Source organism: Babylonia areolata, chromosome 7 (assembly GCF_041734735.1).
Source record: "Babylonia areolata isolate BAREFJ2019XMU chromosome 7, ASM4173473v1, whole genome shotgun sequence".
Lineage (NCBI taxonomy): Eukaryota > Metazoa > Mollusca > Gastropoda > Neogastropoda > Buccinidae > Babylonia > Babylonia areolata.
This window is the reverse complement of record NC_134882.1, coordinates 34,539,214-34,561,713: the sequence shown is the minus strand read 5'-3', so window position 1 is coordinate 34,561,713 and position 22,500 is coordinate 34,539,214. Positions and strand designations below refer to the sequence as shown.

The window sequence follows — 22,500 nt, the reverse complement described above, 5'->3', positions numbered from 1 at the left end:
TCTCTCCACTGTTCTATAGTTTTCACACACACCCTTCCCCCCCTCCCCCCCTCCCCCACATCTTGTGCCTCCTCCTTCCGCGTCATCCCCTTGTCTTCTGTTGTTTGTATCCTCCACACACACACACACACACACACACACACACGTGCGCGCACACACACACACACACCTTGAAAACAATATAAAACAATGTGCATTGTACAAGCTGCAAATGATAGCAATTTATGTTCAAAGACGCTGAAACAACATAACATGAAGAGGGAGAGAGAGAGACAGGGAGACAGACAGAGAGAGAGAATAATATATAGAACATCATTACGTGATATGTGTAAGTAGCACACCAGAACATATAGTGATGGTAAAAGATAGGAATAAAGGGAAACGGAGAGCTTGGTCAACAAACAGCACACTGTTAACATCCACCTGCAGCCTCACACAGACTTGTCAAAATGTGTCATCTTCATTGTTCTCATTCCCTGCCTCCTTCCCCAACACCGACTCCCCCCCCCCCCCCCCCCCCCCCCCCCCCCACCCCCGCCCCTCCGTCCTCCGCCCCCTCACCTCTCCCCTCCCCCACCTTCCTTCCCTGTATGGTGTCCGTGTAGTGTTGTGTTGTGTTGGAGCGTCTGTCACCCTGTACATCCCCAGCCCGGAGACACTGTGTAAACCTCGTGTTTATTGTGGATTGACTGATTTCAACACAACACCGCGGTTAATCTCTCTCTCTCTCTCTCTCTCTCTCTCTCTCTCTCTCTCTCTCTCTCTCTCTCTCTCTCTCTCTCTCTCTCTCTCTCTCTCTCTCATAACCCGTTTGTTTGTTTAACTTCGTGTTAAAGTTCATGTAAGAAAAAAAAATTGAATCGTTGCATAAAAGCATTTTGTTTTTAACTTCATGTTTAAAGTTCATGTAAGAAAAAAAAATTGAATCGTTGCATATAAGCATAAAAGTAAACGAAAACCGTCTGATTAATTTCTTGAAGATGTTCGTGTGACAAAAACTTGGCATTCAAGAAGATTGCGTGCTTTTCTGTCTCTCCGTACAGCAGTGGTCCCCCCCCCCCCAACCCAAACCTCCCACCCCCCGCCACACACACACACACACACACACACACACACACACACGCACACTGCAGCAACAGTGCTGTTCGCTGGGAACGTTGAAGTTCACTTTGACTCGGTCCCTTCAGTGTGCGATTGCCTTTGTGAAGGGAAGTCAACAATAACAACATCAACAAAAACTATGGCCATCAAGAAAGACGTGAGAGACTTTGGCGACAGGGGAAACTGGATATATTAGATTGCAGGAATATGTGGAGTGTGGAGAAAATCTAGAATTTGTCTGTTTGTTTGTTTGTTTGTTTGTTTGTTTGTTTTACTGCTGCGCTTTCGATGCAGGTTTTGGGGGGAGATTGGCACTGACTGCAGGGGGGCGGGGATGGGAGTGATAATTAGACAGCACAGACAAATAAATAATCAGCCTGTCGCCTACCTTCCCACACTAAATCAGACTACTGCTGTCCCCACCCCACCCCCACCCCCTCTCTCTCCGGGTCTGGCATCCCGGCACCACCTCCCACTCTCCCCCCCCCCCCCTTCCCTTTCTCCCTCCCTTTCACTCCACCTGTTTCGCATGATCGCCCATGCCAATGAACAGTCCGCCATTTTGTCACTGATGGACACAGCATTTTGCAGGGGAAGGGAGGGGGAGGGGTAGGGGACATGTGGAGAAGGAAGTGCGGGGTGTGGAGGATGGAGATAAAGCTGCATCCATACCCATCACCCACCCACACTTTGACACCCACACTCCACCCTCCTCCAGTAGTGTCTTCAGCCTCTCTTTTTATTACTGCACCTCCAACTCATCCCTTTCGCTCTTTCTCCTTCCCCCCCTCCACGTCCTCCCCCCCCCCCCATGTTCCTCCCCCTTCCAGTGATCATCATGACCCCCCCCGCCCGCCCCCTCACCACTCCCACCCCCGCGGTGTCCGGGGGGGGGGGGGGGCACAGTCCTGCAGTGGGGGTGGGGGGTGAGGGGGGTGAGCGCCCCTGGTAGTGGCGTGGCGGGGCCGGCCGCCTTGGTTTGTGTCTTCACGTTGCGCCTCATTAACTCTCGGCTCATTATCGCCTGTTATCGGCACCGGCAGGGATAGGAGGGCAGGCCACGGGCTGTGGTCCGTCCCTCTGTCTGTCTGTCTGTCCGTCCGTCTGTCTGTCTGTCGGTCTGTCTGTCTTTAGTGCTGCATCCCTGAGTCTGTCTGTCTGTCTGTCTGTCTGTCTGTCTGTCTGTCTGTCTTTAGTGCCGCATCCCTGACTCTGTCTGTCTGTCTGTCTGTCTGTCTTTAGTGCCGCATCCCTGACTCTGTATGTCTGTCTGTCTGTCTGTCTTTCTTCCTCCATCTCTCTCGTGCGTATTTTGGAGTGTTTTATTTTTTTGAGGGGGGGGTGGTGGAGGTGAGAGGTGAAAGGGTGCTCGGGTACTTGGGTGATGTGAGAGGTGTCGTGTGTGTGTGTGTGTTTGTGTGTGTGTGTGTCTGTCTGTCTGTCTGTGTCTCTGTGTCTCTGTGTGTCTATGTCTGTTTGTGTATGTGTGAGAGAGAGAGAGAGAGAGACAGCCAGACAGACGAGAGACAGAGAAAGTGACAAAGACACCCCACTCCACACACACACACACACACACACACACACACACACACATTCCCTAAAAGAAGAAGTTGGGGTGGGGGGGCGTGGTGTTGTGGTCAGAACGGCGTGAGAGAATGAAGTGGAGGAGAGAGGCGGCGTCTGTGACATAACGAAATGACGTGGGGGACGTGGCCGTTAGGGTGGGGGGAAGGGAGGAGATGGTGTGGGGGGAGGAGGAGGAGGGCGGTGGTCATAAGGATTGTAATGGGGCCTGATGAGGTGGTCTGGAAGGCTTCTGGGTTAGGGGTGGGAGGGGGGTGGGGTGATTTTGATGGTTATGTCTTTTTGGGTGGGAAAAAATCAGAAGGGTAAAAAGTGAGGAGGTTGGTTGTTGTTGTTGTTGTCGCCTGTTTACTATTACTGTTATTGTTGCTGCTGCTGCAGTTGCTTTTACTATTGCTGCTGGCTTCTGCTACTATCACTGCTGCTGTTATTACCAGTACCGTTACTGCTTCCATTTCTTCAGCGTTTTCGTCTTTCAGTTTATCATATACTTTCTTTGAAATCATTTTCTCTGTGAATACCACTACTCTTACTATTTCTAAAACTGCTGCTGCTGCTGCTGCTGCTGCTGCTGCTGCTGCTATTCCAACCACCACCTGAATATCGTGTCTCTTCTTTCTCTCTATTATATCTTTTTCTTTCTCGTCTTCTTCTTCTGGAACTTCTTTGCCAGTCATCATCATCAGCAGCAGCAGCAGCAGCAGCATCACCATCATTGTTGTCATCATCACCACCACCACCAACATCATCACCACCAATCATCATCTTGATCCTTATCAGCATCACCATCATCATCACCATCATCACTTTTCCTCGCTACTCCTCCTCTCATTTCTTTCTTTTCTTTTTCTTTTCTTCACTTTTCGCCCTGTCTTCCTCCTCCTCCTCCTCCTCCTCCTCTTCTTTTTCTCCTTCGTCGATGCTCCTGTTTCTCACACTGTACTAACCCCCACCCCCACCCCCACTCCCGCCCCCACCGCCCCCCACCCCCCTTTCACCGTCCTTCTGATGACACCAGATGACAACACAGCATGCAGACAATTAGAGGCAAGGGCGTGTACCGTGTTCGTCCCTGTAGCATTGTTGTCGTTGGCGTGCTGTGTTGTTCGTGTTGACTGCCGCTGACGCAAAGAAAACATTTTCAGGCAGTAAAGTATACCTAAAAATTAAAAAAAAAATAAAAAAATTATATAACGGCTGTTGTTGAAACGAATGGACTTGAAAGATGAATCCAAACCTGGTTTGTTTGACACACATACTCTGTTATTGGTAAACGAACGGACTTTCAAGATGAATTAAACCAGGTTTGTTTGACACACATACTCTGTTATTGGCAAAGTAAATTTTGCGGGAAGGTGAAGAGGGTTGGGGGAGGGGGTGCGGTGGTGGGGGGGGGGGGATCAATAAACAAAGTGGACAGAAGCTCTGAACAAACTGACTACGATCCCTGCTTCATCAACCCTCTTCTCTCTGTGAAGTGTTTGCACACCACCGGCGTTGCTAAGGCAACCTCGGCGCACACCAAGTGTCTGGCTCAAGGGACGTAACTTTTGTTTACTTTGTTCTTCGTTGTTTGAGACGCGTTAAGTGTGTGATGTACGAAGCAGACGACAGCTTGAAAACAGGAGAGAGGAGGGAGGGAGTGGGAAGGTGTGGGGCGTGGGGGGGGCGGAGGGGGAGGGGTGGGGTGTACGGTAAGTTAATTAATTCTGAAGAACATGATAGTATCGACGAGTCTCGCTTTTTTGTGGCCTTTGATAAATGAGGCATGACGTTGGTTTGATAGAAAGTACTAATGCCTTGTGATCAGACGGTGTGTGCCGGACTAATAAGCAGTCCGGGGTACTAATGCGTCTTGTTTCGGGGATAATTCCATCAGCCTGTCCCTTCGCCAAGGGGAGAGAAGAAAGGGGCTGACAGGAGGCTGACAGTTATTGACTGTGACATGTAGGGTTCACTGTTTTCTGAGACTGTGACCCATAGTCTAAATAACTCGCTTGGTAAAACAAAAAGCCAAAGGTATCTAAGAGTTATTTTGAAGCTCTCTCTCTCTCTCTCTCTCTCTCTCTCTCTGTAGGTATCCCTCCCTCTCCCCCCCCCCTTTCTCTCCCTGGCTTTCTCGCTCGCTTTCTCTCTCTCTCTCTCTCTCTCTCTCTCTCTCTCTCTCCCTCTCACTCCCTCTCTGTGAGAGAGGACAGATTGGAAGACAAGGCGATGCCTAAAATCTTCATCCTTAAGTAATAAAGTTTTTGAATCTCTCTCTCTCTCGGAGGAAGGTGGCAGAATGGTTAAGACGCTCAGCTGCCAATACAGAGAGTCCGTGAGGGTGTGGGTTCGAATCCCGCTCTCGCCCTTTCTCCTAAGTTTGACTGGAAAATCAAACTGAGCGTCTAGTCTTTCGGATGAGACGATAAACCGAGGTCCCGTGTGCAGCACGCACTTGGCGCACTGAAAAAGAACCCATGGCAACGAGAGTGTTGTCCTCTGGCGAAATTACGTAAAATGAAATCCACTTTCATAGGTACACAAATATGTAAGCATGCACTCAAGGCCTGACTAAGCGCGTTGGGTTATGCTGCTGGTCAGGCATCTGCTCAACAGATGCGGTGTAGCGTGTATGGATTTGTCCGAACGCAGTGACGCCTCCTTGAGAAAGTGAAACTGAAACTCTCTCTCTCTCTCTCTCTCTCTCTCTCTCTCTCTCTGTCTGTCTGTCTGTCTGTCTCTCTCTTTGAGTGTGTGTGCAGTTCAGATGCCCGTCGAGTCTTCCATACTAATCGACGACATATATTTGAAATGACAACTGAAGTAAATGTGTGTGTGTGTGTGTGTGTGTGTGTGTGTGTGTGTGTGTGTGTGTGTGTTATGCCTTTGAATATCTTTGAATGATTATTTCAAAATGTACTCCTGAAATAGCATACAGATGTAAACAGAAACATTCAACAACTGAGATTCATCATCACACATTATCGCCGTTGATTTCACACACATACACACACACGCGCGCGCGCGCGCCACGCTAAATTCTTGGAATGGAGGAAGTTAAACCGGAACCATCAACATTTCCAGATTTCGCGCCGGGGAAACTTGCTTGCATGTATGCCAGGAAAATTACACCAAGATACGTCTGATGCTGTGGGTACTGCGATCGCCTCTCCAGAGCCGTCCCCATCTCTGTCCACCCTCTGTGTGTGTGTGTGTGTGTGTGTGTGTGTGTGTGTGTGTGTGTGTGTGTGTATTTATCTATCTATCTGTGTATAAAGCGCCCAACAGGCGAAACGCATATATATCACATGAGACCACTGTGAATGTGCGATTTAGCATTCCACTGCATATCATTCTGACAGTCTATTGCCTATAGTTATGAGTATTATGCAGCCCCTCACGAGAAAAGTTTTCCTTTAGGTATACATAGCTCCGTAGAAGAGAGAGTATTGCAAATGAATACCCATACGTGTAAGCCATTGTACTCTCAAGGTGCGGTGCAGGAATTATGAATAAACCGTCTCAGTCTCATCTCAGTCTCTCGCTCTCTTTATATATATATATATATATATATATCTCCAGCCTTGAAGAGAGCACGAAGGGAAATGATTGCTTTGTACCCGATACATAGTGCTCCAGCCAGGAGGAGGCAGTGGGCGAGCGGCACATGTGTGTGTGTGTGTGTGTGTGTGCCGGCAGACCGACGTCTTCATCTTCAGTTCATCATTCACTGCTTACAGCCCCCGGCCCCCGGCCCCCGGAATGGAAACAAACTGTTTACGTGTTGAACGGGCCGCTGGGCTGTAAACTGTTGATGAAAGAAAGTAATTAATATAACAAATACTCTGGCGCTGCTGGCTTTCCCGTACCCGAGTGTTGTCAGAACTCTCTTGCCAGGTTTATGGAAAGCGGGTATGGAGTGTGGAGTGGGGGCGGGGGGTGGGTTGAAGATGAGGGGTAAGTTACCAGTACGAGAACGATACCCACGTGTAGGAGAGAAAAGAAAGGGACAAAGAGCTACAAGATAACTCGGCGGCACTGAAGAAGTGACTGTGAAGGAAGAGGGTGAAGGGGGGGACGGGGGTGAACGTTTCGGGCAGGTAGGAGGGCGTTATGTGAGGACTTTTCCCACCAGCGGCCCAAGATGGGAACTGTCTCTCCGCGGCGACGGGGAAGGTGAAGCACGCGGCTCCTCTCGTGGCAGGCAAGTGGGGGAAAGAAAACACCACCAGCATGTTGATGTAAGCACAGAGGAGGTATAACGAGGCTGATTTGCAAATAAAGCGCCGAACCCGGGAGTCGCTCCGGTATAGTACTCCTTTCTCTTCACTTTCCTATCTCTCTCTCTCTCTATGTAAGAAGCCGCTTGTTGTAAAACAACGTGTTGTAGAGTGAGCGGGACCGTCTTTGGGAGGAGTCAGTTTGACAAGCCGTGCGGCCATTGAGAACAAACATGGCAAGCGTTGACAGTGGGATCGACGAGCGAGAAAAGTCAATTAGGGCCAATTGGCTGAAGTGTGGGCGCACAGTCGCACTTTCCGACACCGTCGCACCGAAGCCCTATTACCACGTTGTTTGGCCAGCAGGATGGAAGAGGGGGCAGGGGGGTCGAGGGGGGATGTTGAAAAGGGATTTTGGCGAGGAAAACAGATGAGCTTTTGAGCACTTCTATTAACTGATTTTTGAAAGTGTTGTTGCTCTTACTTCAATCTCATTATCAAACTCTCTCTGTCTCTGTCTGTCTGTCTGTCTGTCTCTCTCTCTCTCTCTCTGGAATTAGTTATATATATGGACTATCTCAAGACACAATTCAGCTCATTTCATCATTTCTATCAAACAGAGAACAGCTAGTTGGTATTAATGATTCTGAATCAGATTTAAAGACAATAACATATGGTGAACCACAAGGGTCTATCCTTGGCCCTTTATTATTCTCTCTGCATGTCAACGATCTGCCTCTGTGTTTAACAACGGTTTGTTCAGTTTATTTCAATCATTCATCCATAAATGTATTGACATCAAAATTACAAGAAAGCACCAGGCAGTTAGCCAGATATACTGAAATTAATCATATGTGTCTTCTTACAACGAAAACTAAGTGTATGTATATAACAACCAGACAAAAACGTCAAAACAATTCATAAGACTTATTTTTTATTTCTCTCTCTGGAATTAAGATTGCGAAGTAAAATCGCATGAGGCACAAGGTATCATCATTGATGATAATGTATCTTGGTCCGATCATGTTCCTTATCTGTGTAAAAGAATATCTCGAAAAGTATTTCAACTATCTAAACTTAAACATTAAACATGCTCGTAAAAGCAGTATCAGTAGCTCAAGGAGGCGTCACTGCGTTCGGTCAAATCCATATACGCTACACCACATCTGCCAAGCAGATGTCTGACCAGCAGCGTAACCCAACGCGCTCAGTCAGGCCTTGAGAAAAAAAAATTTAATAAAATAAGATAAAAAATAAATAAAATGAAATTAAAAAAACAAATAACAATAAAAATAAATAAAACAAATAAAGTAAAAATACCAAAAAATAATTTTTAAGTAAGTAAATAAAAAAAATAAATAAATAAAAATGAAAATAAATAACAATAAAAATAAAATATATAAAGTAAATATTTTTTTGATCGTAAAAAAGTTCTTTCAAGCACATATCCAATCAATTGTAGATTATGCCTTGACAGTATGGGATTCAGCTAGTGTAAACATTCTAAAACCCTAATACAGATTGTATAATCTAGCTCTTAAACTAGTTCTTTTTAAAATCCAGCTCATTAACCACAGCTGATTATAGATCATTGAACATCCTTCCACTGTATCTAAGACTAGAATACAACAAAGCTCTGTTTATGCACAAAGTAGTTACTGGAGCAGCTCCTCCTGGTATTGTAGATAACTTTCCAATAAACAACAATAGACACTTCATAAACTTACAATACCTCTTCCTAGAATTGACCTCTTCAAGTCAAGCCTTTCATACAGTGGTGGTTCGTACTGGAATAATCTGCCTTCCTTTTTAAAACAGATAACTAGTAGTGTTCACTTCAGAAGCTCTTTGATAAAATGGAAAATATATAAATGATGTAAGTCAACCTAGGTGACAGTGCCATGCTATTTAAACAGGTAATGTTAGATAAAATACCATGCACTATTATTGTTATTATTAGTATTAGTATTATTATTAGTATTATTGCTGTTGTTATCATGATTAGGGATGGTTACATATTTATGCATTTGCAAGTGTACTCGTTGGTAGTGTGTGTGAAGTGTCCGTTTTAGTATTTGTGTTTGTCTTTCTTGCTATGACATTATTTTGTTCTTTCTCTCTTCCTTTTGTGATGATTTCATTTATCTTATTTACTTACAAGTAGTAGTAGTAGTAGTAGAGTATTGTATTCCTTATTTTGTTTTGTTTGCTGGTTTGTTTTCTTTGCCCTGAGGGCCGGATGCAGAAAAGCATGTCCTTGCTTATTCCACTTCCCTCATTAAAGAATATTCATCCTCTCTCTCTCTCTCTCTCTCTCTCTCTCTCCCTCCCTCTCTTTCTGTATGCGCGGACGTATGTATCTGTGTGTCTGTTCTGTGTCTGTGTAATGTCCATCTTTTCGCCGACTGTTGAAAACCAAGGGCCGAGAGAAGTTGTGGCGGGGAGTGGAGGGGGGAGGGAGGAGGGGGGACGGAAAACATGGCGCAACATGAGGATGGAAGAGAGGGGGGGGAGGGGCTGGGGAGGTGAGGACTGATGTTAGTGACGTCTGCAACAGGACCAGAAGTCATGGTGGACTGTAAACCCCAGTGAAGGAAGAAGGCAACACACCAGCCCTCCTTCCTTCAAGTGCCAATTAGCAGCCAGCCGCGGCAAGCCCATGATTGCCGCGAGAGCAAATTAAAGGATTTCGGATTTTTTTTTTTCTTTTCTACCTGTGGCGAAACGATGGGTGATTTACTGCGGGACTGGTTCTGCTGACCGCACCACTTCCGGTGCCTGATAAGGTCTGTCTGCTGTCTGCAGTCTACAGTGGGCGGCAGTGTGTGGAGCTGAGGGCGGGCGATGTATGCATTGGGCCTGTCATGCTGGTGTTGCATGGCTTCCCAAACTCCCCCTCCCCCCCCCCCCCCCCCCCCCATCCCCGCCTCCCGCCCCCCGACCTCTGTCAGAAACACCCTGCATGGAAAAGTTAGAATAAGTCTCTAGTTGTTGTTTTTTTATGAAAAGTGTGTGTGTGTGTGTGTGTGTGTGTGTGTGTGTGTGTGTGTGTGTCCGCGTGCTAAAAAGTGGTTAATTATCAGCTATAAACAATGTTCGCGGTCTTTGAGCTCCTCAAGCGAGCTAACAGAGACATGCACAGGGCTTTCTACAAAACTTTCCTGTCGTCTTTTCCATTTTCCTTGTACTTGTAGTCTGACATTATGAAATAAAACAATGTGATTGAGCCACAATACTGGCGTGTCATTTTGGGCAGCAGCGACGTATGACACCCACTCTTTCACACACTCACACACACACGCACTCTCTCTGTCTCTCTCTCTCTCTGTCTCTCTCTCTCTCTGTCACTCTCTCTGTCTGTCTGTCTGTCTCACACACACACACACACACACACACACACACACACACACAGAGCGCTTTCATTTTACGCTGTTAACAGCATTCGATAGTCTTCGCAGTGGGCTAAGAGATAAACCACATAATTTTATTGACCGAATCCAACCGTTTGGTGATTAATGGACGAAACTGATAGCTGCAGTAACGACCGTTCACATTTCTATGCCGAATTGTGAACCTGGGTCTACCGATGATTGTCTTCATTCTCCGGCCCCCTCTTCCTCTCTTCCTCTCTCTCTCTCTCTCTCTCTCTCTCTCTCTCTCTCTCTCTCTCTCTCTCTCTCTCTCTCTCCTTCCTCCTCCTTCTGCTGTTCTTTCTCACTCTTCTTCTTCTTTTTTTTCATTTCTTTCCTTCGCTTGCTTTTCTAATTTTTTTTAATTATTTCTGTGAGTCTTGAATCGTGTAGATGTCGACGACTTATGGGCGGGTGATGAAAAGTGTATTCATGTTGAATAGTTGCTTGTGAATGTGTGTCAGTCTGGAAGAAGAAGAAGAAGAAGAAAAAAAGATAAGACTGGCATCATCTTCATGTCATCTAAACGAATGCACGGGGACCAAGGATACCTTACTCGGGAAGGTAAAGAACCGTGTTAACTACAAAGTGACTTGCAGTGCCACCCCAGAAAACGTTCTTTCGACGTCTTCAAACAGACCCCGAGGGATAAAAAAAGACACCCTCTCTGTCGTCAAACAAAATATGGCGATGGTATCTTTCCCCCCCCCCTCCCACCCCCCTCCCCCTCCCCATGCCTCCTCCTCTCTACCCCCTTTTTTTCTGTTTAATATTTGATGAATCGCCTAAAGGAGACTGGAACGTTTGTAAGAATTTGGCAGGGCACAGTACCATGCACAACGCGTAAAATTGAAAACCCAGCCAGGCTGAAATGTGGCCAGGTCGACAACTTGGATTGGTTTCCAAAATGGCCGCCAATATCCTTCACAGCCGGCAGTGAGGGTTTTAGCCTGGGGAAATCAAAAGTTTCACAAACTTTCAGGGACTAGTTAGGTATAGTTGGTAGAAGGACATAAAAGGGGGGGCAGAGACAAGACAGTGGTGATGTGGGGAGGGAGGAGGAGGAAGGGGAGGGGAAGATGCGAGAGAGAGAGAGGGGGGGGGGGGCGACGGGAGAGACGCGAGAGTTAGGGAGAAAATATGAGAGATCGAGGCACTCTCTTTCTCAGACAATCAAATTTCATGGCAGATTAGCGGGTGCTCCGCAAGAGGGAGAAAGACGGCAATAGAATAGGGTCTATTGGAGAGCGCAGATTTCTCTTCCATTAATTCTCCATCAGAAATGGACATTTGTCTTTCGGGATTGGCCCTAATTGTCGCCAAAACGACCAGGGGGCGCGCGTATCGACCCGGAGTGAGGTGTGAGAGACCAGCGGATGATATGAACCCATTTTCGGCTCTCTCTGTCTCTCTGTCTCCTCGCGGCTCTCTGTCTCTCTGTCTCTTCCTCCTGTCTCTTTTCCTCATCGCTTTCTGTTTCCTCTTCCTGTCTAGTTCTGTCTCCTTTCACTCTCTGTCTATCCCCACTCTCTCTGTCTCTCTCTTGTGAATTGTCTATGCCATTCATTTATTCTTTTGTTTTTATTATTGTAACTGTTGTTGCCATGCGATGTTGATTTTGGGGGGGGTTTGTGTGTGTGTTTTTCTTTTTATTTCTTTTTGTATTTCCTAGACTAGTTTATACGTTTTCCTTACGAGAGTAGGATGAAAACAGGCCAGTTAGTGCCTTCTCATTTTCCCTCAATAAAAAAAAGTTTCGATTTCGATTTCTCTCTCTCTCCTTTTACCCCCCCACCCCCTCCCCTCTACCTCTCTGTCCATCCTCGTCTCCCCCCTCTTTGTCACTCTCTCTCTCTCTCTCCCTCTGCTCTGGCTGTTTCTTTGCTGTACCAGGAAAAACTTTTCGATGGAATCAGGACTCTATGATGACGGGAAATCTCATTCCTTTTAGGCACCAGAGATCTGCACAGAGAAATGGCGGCATGATTCACAGACTACGAATGAAGGAAAGAAAGGTCCTGGATCTTTTTTTAAGTGTCCAATTAAACTTAGATTTTTCCGTCACCCGTGTGATTGATGACGATTTCAGTTTCAAGGGTGTAGAATGTTCCTTCTATCACCCTCCCCCCCCCCCCACCCCAATCCCCCCTCCTCCAAGAAACTTTAGAACAGGTCCAGAAAGGAAATCGATCTGCAGCTTTTACGATGTAGATGGTCTACAAAAGGTCAGCACCATGTTATTGATCAGTCACTCGGAACTGGACCTGAAGAAAGTGAGCACGCAATCAGTCACGCGTTTCGCGGACACTTCCCCGTGGACAGAGGATGGAACTCCTCCTGGAGGGGCAGGGAGGAGAAGGAATGGCGAGGGAGAAAATACTGTATCGCCAGCTGTGCTGTATTTCATTTTAGTGAATATCTGATAGGGTTCTCTGCTCTAGTTTTGATGTGGGTTGATGTATAACACCGTGACAGCTACATCCGAGTCATTCAGTTTCTGAGGGACGTGAAAGGGAACTGAGCATTGGAAGGGAAGCATGAACGCTACGTGACGGGAGGTGTCGAGGACTTGTCCGCGAATGACGAAGGAACAAGCTCTAACCCTCTCCCTCCCCATATTCCTTCACTGTCTTTGCTGCGTCCGTTATGTCCCGAGGACTGCACTAGACGCTTGTGAACTGCATGTTCACGACTCTTCCCGATAAATCAATGAACTAGTTTGTTGTTGTTGTTTAAGCTCAGATTCAGTTACCAGTCAGAAACGACCCATCTTCAAACTGTCCATCACATCTGCAAGCAGACGTGAAAAAACTGAACACACAGACTTTTATCTCTATTCTGGCTCTGGGTAGATCGGAATCATTCTCTGAGGATGGAGGGGAGGTGGAGGGTGGGGGTGGGGGAGTAGTGAGTAAGAAAGCTGGCAGTTTCAGGAAATGGAGGTGAACCCCAGCCAGCGCCGTAGAGTGGGCAAAAGGTGCCCGCAGACGACCAGAGGAAAACTCCTTGAATCGGGAGGAGGGAGGGCGATGGATGGGGGGAACAACAGGCAGCGGAAAAGGCCGGCCCCAAAGAGCAGCTCGGCCCGCCAGCACCCCCCCTGCTTCCCGACAGGAGGGGGAGGAGGAGGGGGAGGAGGGAGGGGGGCCTGGGTGAGCGTTCAATGAGCAGCAGTCATTTCCTGCCGCCGCCTTTTGTCCTGGAGCCGCTCCAAACTCAATCACAGCAGCGGCACCATAATGCCCGGAGAGCCCTTGATAGAAACCCTTTCATTGTTGAAATTATTGGGAAACTGTCAAGGAACTCTCATCCATTTTGGACGTTTTATTACGTTTTTCCTGCCTATCGGCGGCAGATTTTACAGTTGCAGGGAGAAGAAATGAGAGAAATTGGTCATTAACCGTTGAGATAATACGGCATCATAATGGGGTGGCAGCCTGAAAAAGACCAGTCACCGGGGCTCCCCATTCGCCTGGCATCGAAAAAGAGAGGTGGGGGAGAGGGGTGGTGGTGGTGGTGGTGGTAGTGGTGGTGATGATGATGAGGTGGCGCAGGGAGGGGAGGGGAGGGGGGAAGGGAGAGGCGGGTCGGTGACGAATGTGTGTGTTGAAGCAAAGAAATCTATCACGGAGGAGCCCCTTTGGCCAGGGTGGAAATTCTTCCTCATTGCGACAGAGATGGCGGGGCAAACATATTCCGGCCCCTATCGGGCCTCGGACAGACCCGGCTCGGCTCTCATCACAAAACTAAATAAAAGGGCAATAAATAAGAGAAAAGGGGGCAATAATTTACTATTGAGCGGCTAAAGATAGGCTCTGAGAGCCGCAGCCGTAAATCGCCCTCACACCTCCCCCCCCCCCCCCCCCCACCCCCCCTTCCCTCTCCCAAACCCTCCCTTCCCTCTTCCAGAACTTTCACATTTCTGGAAGATCTCAGAGAGAAATATTAATACTGGCCAAATTCCTCCGGTTTTTCCCTCTGCCGCCCAGTGAGCGGTCAGCCGCGAGAGATATGATTTTATTGTCGCCTCGCATTTGGCTGGACTTTGGAGAAAATTGGAAAGTGACTTGCCATTCTGATGGCTTTGGCCTCGCCCGACCTGCGCGTGTTGGGGGTCTCGGTGCGCATGTTTTCTGTCAGCGGCGCTGCTTCCGCTTCCTGTTAATGGCTGTTGTTGGGCCATGGCGGGTCCCCGCGTCTCTGTGTCTGTGTTGTCGCTGTCTGTCTGTCTGTCTGTCTGTCTGTCTGTGTTCGTGCCTTTGTTTCTGTCTTTCTGTCTCCGTCTTTCATTATCTCTCTGTCTCCGCCTTCTTCCCTGTCATGCTTCTTGATTCTTTCATCAAACTGATGGATTTTTTCATATTTTTATTTCTCTTCTTCATCCTCCAGGTCCTTCTGCCCCCTTCTCCTGCTCCTGTTCATCATCTTCTTCTTCTTCATCTTCTTCTTCTTCTTCTTCTTCTTCTTCTTCTTCTTCTTCTTCTTCTTCTTCTTCTCCTCCTCCTCCTCCTCCTCCTCCTCCTCCTCTCCTCTGTCTCTGCCCCTGTCTATCTCTTTGTCTCTGTATCTCTCTGTCCCTTTGTCTATCTGTCTGTCTGTCTGTCTCTCTCTCTCTCTCTCTCTCTCCCTCTCTTTCTCTCTCTCTCTTCTCTCGTATGTGCATAAAAATATATGTGTGTGTACGTATGTGCGCGCGCTTTGACAACTAACACAAAATGCGATGTCCATTTCACTTGAAATGTTTGCTTTTTCTCATAAGGAACGCACACACAAACACAAGGGAGGAAAAAAACCAACTCGCGCGCACGCACGCACGCACGCACACACACACAACACACACACACACACACACACACACACACACACACACACACACTGCCACCACCACCACAGTTACACCAAACCCGAGTGTGTGATTGGTTCTTGCGACACCAGAGAACGAGACTGTCTCCCTTCTGATTCTTATCATGCAGAGTGACAGCATCAAAGTGTTCGCAGAGGGGAATCACCCACGATCCAGCACCAGTTCTGTCAATGTGAACTGATTGCAGCAAAATGCTGACAGATTACGGCAATGTTTGAAAAATCCTGGTTTTTCTGCAGACTTGTTTTGTTTTGTTTTTATCTCACGTACGATCAGTATGTTGTTGTTGTTGTTTTTCTTTTCTTTTTTTTCTGATGTGTATTACAAGAGGAGATCCAGCTTTCTGACGCGACACCGACATTCAGAAGAAATTGCAAAATTACTTGTCGAGACTTTTCATGTCCCTACCGCTGCAGATCGGATTATGTAGCCGTCCTTTTTTTTCTTTTTTCTTGTGTGTGTGTGTGTGTGTGTGTGTGTGTGTGTGTGTGTGTCTGTGTGTGTGTGTGTGTGTGTTTGAATGCGTTGTTCTAAGCCGCGCCATTAAGTCCCTCGTTCTCTTTTCAATCACTTTTTACTCCGGCGGACATCACTCTTTTTGAAAGGTTTTATCTAACTGATTCAAACAGCATTTTGATTCACTCTTTCGTTTAACTCACTCAGTACGGCCAGTCCTCTCTTCTCCTCCACACAGACCCCTCGGATGTCCAGTGGGTGTCTGAATAACCCAACCTTTAGCTTCCGTCGTCAGAATTGTGGTATTCTTTGTCAACATTCACGTTTTCAGTAATAAGAGCCTTCCGCTTGCAATATTTTGATGATGATAATTGGGGTGAAATGCTGTTATCGTCAGCTCTTTCGCCGTTCGTATGGAAAGCGTTAAAAAGACAAGGACTAAATAAAATAAAAAAGGGGGTGAGGGATAGGGTGGGGGGGGGGTCGTGGGGGTACAGGGGGGGGCAATCAACGAAATGAAAGAGGGGGTGGAAAGAAAGAAAGAAAAGCCGGTCATTTGGCTGAGTACCATCAAACGTGTCGTAGAACATTGAAAGGAAGAAGAAGCCGATGTTTTGCTGAATTTACCTCCTGACTGTACACGAGACTGTAAAGAATAGAAAGAGAGAACAACTTTATCTTTTTACTTGCTAGCAACCAACTGCTGCAGACAGAAAGGTAAACAGACACAAAGGGAGAAAGAAAGCAAGAAAGAAAGAGCACGGAGGAATACTGAATACTTTATTATATTAATAAAAGAAACGACAAATACTTGAGAATCGCGGTCATTCAGCATGTCTGTATAAAAGGCGTAGAAAGCTTAAATGTTGCATCGAGTGAACCACATATTCACATTGAAACGTAGGAGAGAGAGAGACAGAGAGACATATACGTACAATAATGACAGTTGCACACTTGCAAGTAAACATAAAATTATATATATATATATATATATATATATATATATATATATATATATATATATATATAGTTAATTACTGTAAACCACTCACACAATAATCACAGTCGTATACATTGGAAAAAAAACGCAGCTTGAGGCAAGGAATATCATACAATAATTAAAAATAGACATGATTATGATAGCAATGTGCTATGCAACAGTATTTGAAAATCGAGATGTCATACCACGCATGCATAATTCTCTGGCATAGTTTGAAAAGAAACGAAATGTAGAAACAGGGAAAGAAAAGTTTATCTTTTTGTAGGGCACCAACTGACTGTCGCGAAAAGAAAGAACAAAAAGAAATAAAGGTTAAAAGAAGAAGAAGAAGAAGAGAAGAAAATTAATAAAGAAAGAACATCTAATCTTTGTGCTGGATACTAGCTGACTACAGCTGCATGTCAACATGAATTAGATTTGCGAAAAACAAACTGATTGCTCTGTCAATGTCAGGGCTTATCAAAACAAATTCTGCAAAATACAAATGCATTATTTTTTCTACGGATTTTACCTTCATTTTTTTTTTTTTAAATTTAGACTGACCCTGTAGATGACGCTAAGTGTGCGCGCTACGACGTTCTTTTTTTTCTGAAAACGAATACTATTTCACACGCATGCACGCACGCATGCACGGACACACACACACACGCATGCACGCACACACACACACACACACACACACACACACACACACACACACACACACACACACACACACACGCACGCACACACACACACACACACACACACACACACACACACACACACACACACTGTCTCACTCACTCACTGAATCACTTCCTGTCTGGCATTCTCACGCAATAAGAAAAAAAAAAGAGAGAGACAGACGACAGTTAATAATTCCCTCCATATCCTCTATCATCTAACATTCATAAGATATTATAATCTAACGCTCATACAGCAGTGTAATTCCCTACCCTTCCTGAAAAAAAAAAAGAAATCCCCTCTAACTTGGGAGATGTATGAGAAGAGAGAATTACTGTGGACTGCAGAACTCCGGTGCTAATCCTCAACAATCCGCCACAGAGAAAACGAGGTTGACAAGAAGGGCAGAAGACGTGGGAAGGGAAAGCTAACTCCAGTCGCCACCCCCTTCATCCTCTGAACAACATCCCTAAATCCCCCAATCTCTCTGCAGACTATAGACTCCGCCCAAAAATATGGTACACTCTGGAACAAAAAAAATATAATATATATATATATATATATATTCAGTGACAGAAGCATAGGTTTTCACACTTCGGAAACGCTTCCCTGTTTCCCTTCATTAGACATGCAGGTTAGTCGTTAAAATGATATTTTTGCAGGATGTCAGTGACTGAATAATGATGACAAAATGCAGCTGTAATCATCGTTAACCTTTGCCTGGTTGAAGCCGACCATCGTACTCATCGAGTTTGCCACACTGACAGGGAAATGGAAGGGTAGATAGATAGATAGATAGATAGATAGATAGAAAGAAATAAAAATAAATAGAATAAATAAATAAAAATTTTAAAAAAAATTTAAAGATAGATAGATATGTATAGAGAGGTAGACAGAGATTGTGTTTGTGTGTGTGTCTGTGTGTGTGTCTGTGTGTGTGTGTCTGTGTGTGTTCATTTTACTGCCTTTACAATTCCCATCCACGACAAAGCGTCCTTTGAATTTGAATTTTATCTTCAGTTTGACTTCAAACAGAATTTTTTTTAATAAAAATATTTTAAAAAATAAAGAAATTTTGAATTTAACACGGAAAAAAAAAGGAAACAAAACAAACAGAAAAAGGCCGGAAAACAAGACAGATATTACACCAACGTCTCTATCCTCACTCCACCACCCCCTACCCCCTACCCCTCTCTCTCTCTCTCTCTCTCTCTCTCTCTCTCTCTCTCTCTCTCTCTCTCTCTCTCTCTCTCTCTCTCCTAACTATCCCCCCTCTATCCCACCTCTAGACTCCCATTCCGTACCCCCAACCCAACAACCACCCTTCCCCCAAACCCAACCTAAAAAAAAAAAAAAAAAAAAAAAAAATCCGTTACAAGACGAAATGGAGAGGGACAAGGTTTACGAGCCCCTTTCGGATCTCTCATTACGAGTGTGGGGCGGGGGGGGTCGGGGGCGGGGGCCGGGCCCGGCGAGATTTACCGCGGAGGCCGGACGGCGGGTTGGCCGTGCAATGAAGCTTTTAATCCCGACCACAGAGCCGCTCATCCGGACGCGGAATGAGGCCTGTCGAATACATCATATCTCCCAGTGTTCCCCCCCGCTAATCTTTCCCTTAGCTCGGCCTGCTTGGGGCCTGTCCCGCTCATATTAATCTGCCAACTGATAATTTCTTCTTTCTTTTTCTTTCTTTTTTTTTTCTTTTTTTTTTAGCTTTATTATTCTTCCCTGTCTGTTACCTTTTTTTTTCTTTTTTTTTTTAATTTTTAGATAGATAGATGAAACGGGTAGGAGGTGTTCAATGACGCTCTGTGTGCCGGTATGTCTGTGTTGTCCAAGAGTTCGTTTTGTACCCCTCCTGCTGTTCTTCAATCCCCCCCCACCCCCCCACCCCCTCCCCAACATCTCTTTGGTATTTCAAGTTCGTGTTCAAGCGAACGCGGCTTTACGTAAAAAAAAAAATTAAAAAAAAAAAAAAAAAAAAAAAAATATATATATATATATATATATATATAGTGTGTGTGTGTGTGTGTGTGTGTGTGTGTGTGTGAATAACTCTCTCTCTCTCTCTCTCTCTCTCTCTCTCTGTCGTTTTATATATTCCTTGTCCTCCCTCCCCTCCCCCACCCAACACCCCCCACCCCCTACCACCACCACCCCATATCCCCAAGAATGTATCAAATCAGTATTGAAACAGAGCCCTTGAACGATGCAACCAATAATTACTGAATTAGTTCGTGCAGCACAAAGAGGTCTGCACAAAAAACAAAAAAAAACAAAACAAAAAAAAAAAAAACCGGAAACCGTGCGAGAAGAGAAGTGAGAGAGCGTGGGAGAAGAGAAAGAGACAGACTGACGGACAGACCCAGAGACGGAGACAGTCTTGGCAGGGAAAGGATGATTCCCCCACCCCCCACCCCCCACCCCCGCCCCCATTCTCCCCCAGCCAAACAGATGAGAGAGCACTGGCTGCCGGTATCTGTGCAGAAAACCCAATTTGGGCGGGTTCAAAGCGCCGCAATCGGACACTGCAGTGCAAATATCTACCATTGCCCCGATGTACCGATATGAATTAGCACAAACGCTGCGCCAGTTACCTCACCCGGACGAAGAGGGGGAAACTTGGAATTTCAAAGGCAGATATGTCGATTTCAGAGGAAGTCTAAGTTGGGTTGGGTTTTTTTTTCTGTTTCTGCATCTTAAAATTTTCACGGTTTTTTTCTATCACGTCTCTCGTTCAGTCTGTCTGTGGCTCTCTCTCTCTCTCTCTCTCTCTCTCTCTCTCTCTCTCTCTTTCTCTCTCTCTCTCTCTCTCTCTCTCTCTCTATATATATATATATATATATATATATATATATGTATGTATGTATATATAGATAGATATAGATAGATATAGATATATCTGTTTAAGGGTATATCTGTCTCTCCCTCTGCCTCTTCTCTATCTGCGTGTATATCTATCTCTCCCTCTCTCTCTCTCTTCTCTATCTGTCTCTTTCTCTTCTCTTTCCCTCTTTCTCTCCACTGTCAGTCTGCCACCCAATCTCTGTCTCTCTGTCTCTCTCTCTTCTACCTGTTTCAATGTCTCTGTCCGCACACTCTCTTCTCTCTCTCTCTCTCTCTCTCTCTCTCTCTCTCTCTCTATCTATCTATCTATCTATCTATCTATCTCTCTGTCTTTCACAGGATACATTTTTGTGTGGTATTCGGACTGCACTCACTCTGCCAGGGAAACATCATCGTAATTAGAGCAATCCAAACTTATTAGCGTTCTGTTAATGCGTTTGTTTGCTTGTGTGCTGGCTGATCTTGTCTGTGTTGTCTTCGTCGTGTATTTTGCCTGGGGGTGTGGAGGGGGCTTGGGGGGGTCTGGGGGGGGTGAGGAAGAGCGAGAAGGGCTGGGGGCGGGGAGGGGGTGGGTGGGGGATGGGAGTGCTCTGTGTGTTGGTGTGTGTACGCTGTTCCCCCGTGGGACGTTGGGCGCATATCTCACTGTGCTACCTGTGCATCGTCCACTCAGGGGGAATTAAAGGAAAATAAGAATGACAAAACTTTTTTTTTTTTTTTTTTTAAAGGAATGATAATAAAATAATGGGTAGCGGTGCACTGTAGCGATGCTCTCCATGGGGACAGCAGCCTGAATTTAACACAGAGAAACAGGTTTGTGACAAAGAGTAATACAATTCAATGCGGCGATACAGTACAGTTCAATGCAATGCAACACAAACAATACGATACAATACAATACAATACGATACGATGCGACATGATTCGATACGATACGATACAATACGATACGATATAACATAATACAGTACAATACAGTACAATGAATTGGGGAGCAGTTGCGTGGAAACCCCAGTATTCAACTACGTTTTGTTGCTTTTTGGTTTTTGTAGTCAGTCACAATTTTGCGACAATTTTGGTAGAAAGACCGAGACAAACAGACACAATTTTGTGTTCATGTCGGTTTTTAGGGATGGTGCGTCATTTTGTGAGAAATATTGCAGTCATGAACATGATTCCGGTAGAAAGACCGAGACGACAACAACCACCCAAACAGACACGCAAGCAAACAGTCGAAAAGCTCCTATCCTCTTCCTGCTTTTCACTCTGTCCATTTCTGTCGGTTCATCCCCACCCCCTTTCAAAAAAAAAAAAAATCACTATCACTAAGGCTCGTTGTTTAATCCCTTTCTCACATCCACCCGCAGATTAACATAGAAAATAGAAATCGTTTACTGTGAAAAGTTAAGCGAACTATTTCAAAAAGTAATTTATTGTGAACGGTATGTTACTTAACCCTTTCACCGCCAGTCAATTTAGAATGCAAAATTCCCTTGTGCTACAAACACAGAAAATATGGAGTTTAAGAATAGCTGGGGATTCCCCCTGTGACATGTAGAAAATATGGCCTATCCTACCACCGAACACTGATAAAGAGCAGTAGGTTCATGGATAACAGACCCGTGATCTGGTCACCCTTCAGTGACATGGGTCCTCTACCTAGCTGCTGCATAAATGCGAGTTTGGCAGTGAAAGGGTTAAGCTCAAGTGCTTGTAGTTCTCATTCCGGAGAGACGGGGAAGAGGAAAGAGAAAGAGAGAGAGAGAGCCCAATACGAAATTAAACTGAAAACGATACATTGCTGGCATGATGAATATGATGTCTTCATTATGGAGAGAAATAGGGAAGCAGAAAAGAAGAGATTTGAATGAATGTATGTTCTTTTCCTTTTTTTTTCTCTGGAAAATTCTCACTAACCGTCGGTATCTAATGTGTGTGTGTGTGTGTGTGTGTGTGTGTGTGTGTGTGTGTGTGTGTGTGTGTGTGTGTGTGTGTGTGTGTGCGTGTGTGCGCGTGTGTGTGTGTGTGTTTTGATTTCAGAGGAACTGTTGAGTGTGATTCGAGAGCACGAACTGACCATCCAGGACCTGAAGCGAAACCTGAGCGAAACAAAATCAAAAAATGGTGAGTCCCCCCGTTTGAACTGATATATGTTTGAATCCATAGTTGCATCCATGCAGTGTGATAAGGGATTTGTAATATTGAAGTGGAAAAAAATGATTATGTCAATAAAACTAAACACATTATTTTGTTCCATAGATTTTGGAAAGGTTTGTTTCAAACCAAATATTTCCTGTTCGCCCCACAGCAGGGTAAATAAAGATAATTGTCTGAACAAAAAAAAAATAAATAATTGGTCCAGGAGAA

At 45.5% G+C, this 22,500-nt stretch overlaps 1 protein-coding gene across 1 annotated transcript in view; it reads left to right on the top strand.

Annotated features, from left to right (window-relative positions):
• Positions 1 to 22,500, top strand: part of LOC143283831 (uncharacterized) — a 221,404-nt gene that overhangs the window by 194,542 nt on the left and 4,362 nt on the right. The window contains exon 7 of the mRNA XM_076590206.1: positions 22,174 to 22,257. Coding sequence (XP_076446321.1) covers positions 22,174 to 22,257 — 84 coding nt within the window. The remainder of the gene's footprint in view (positions 1 to 22,173; positions 22,258 to 22,500) is intronic.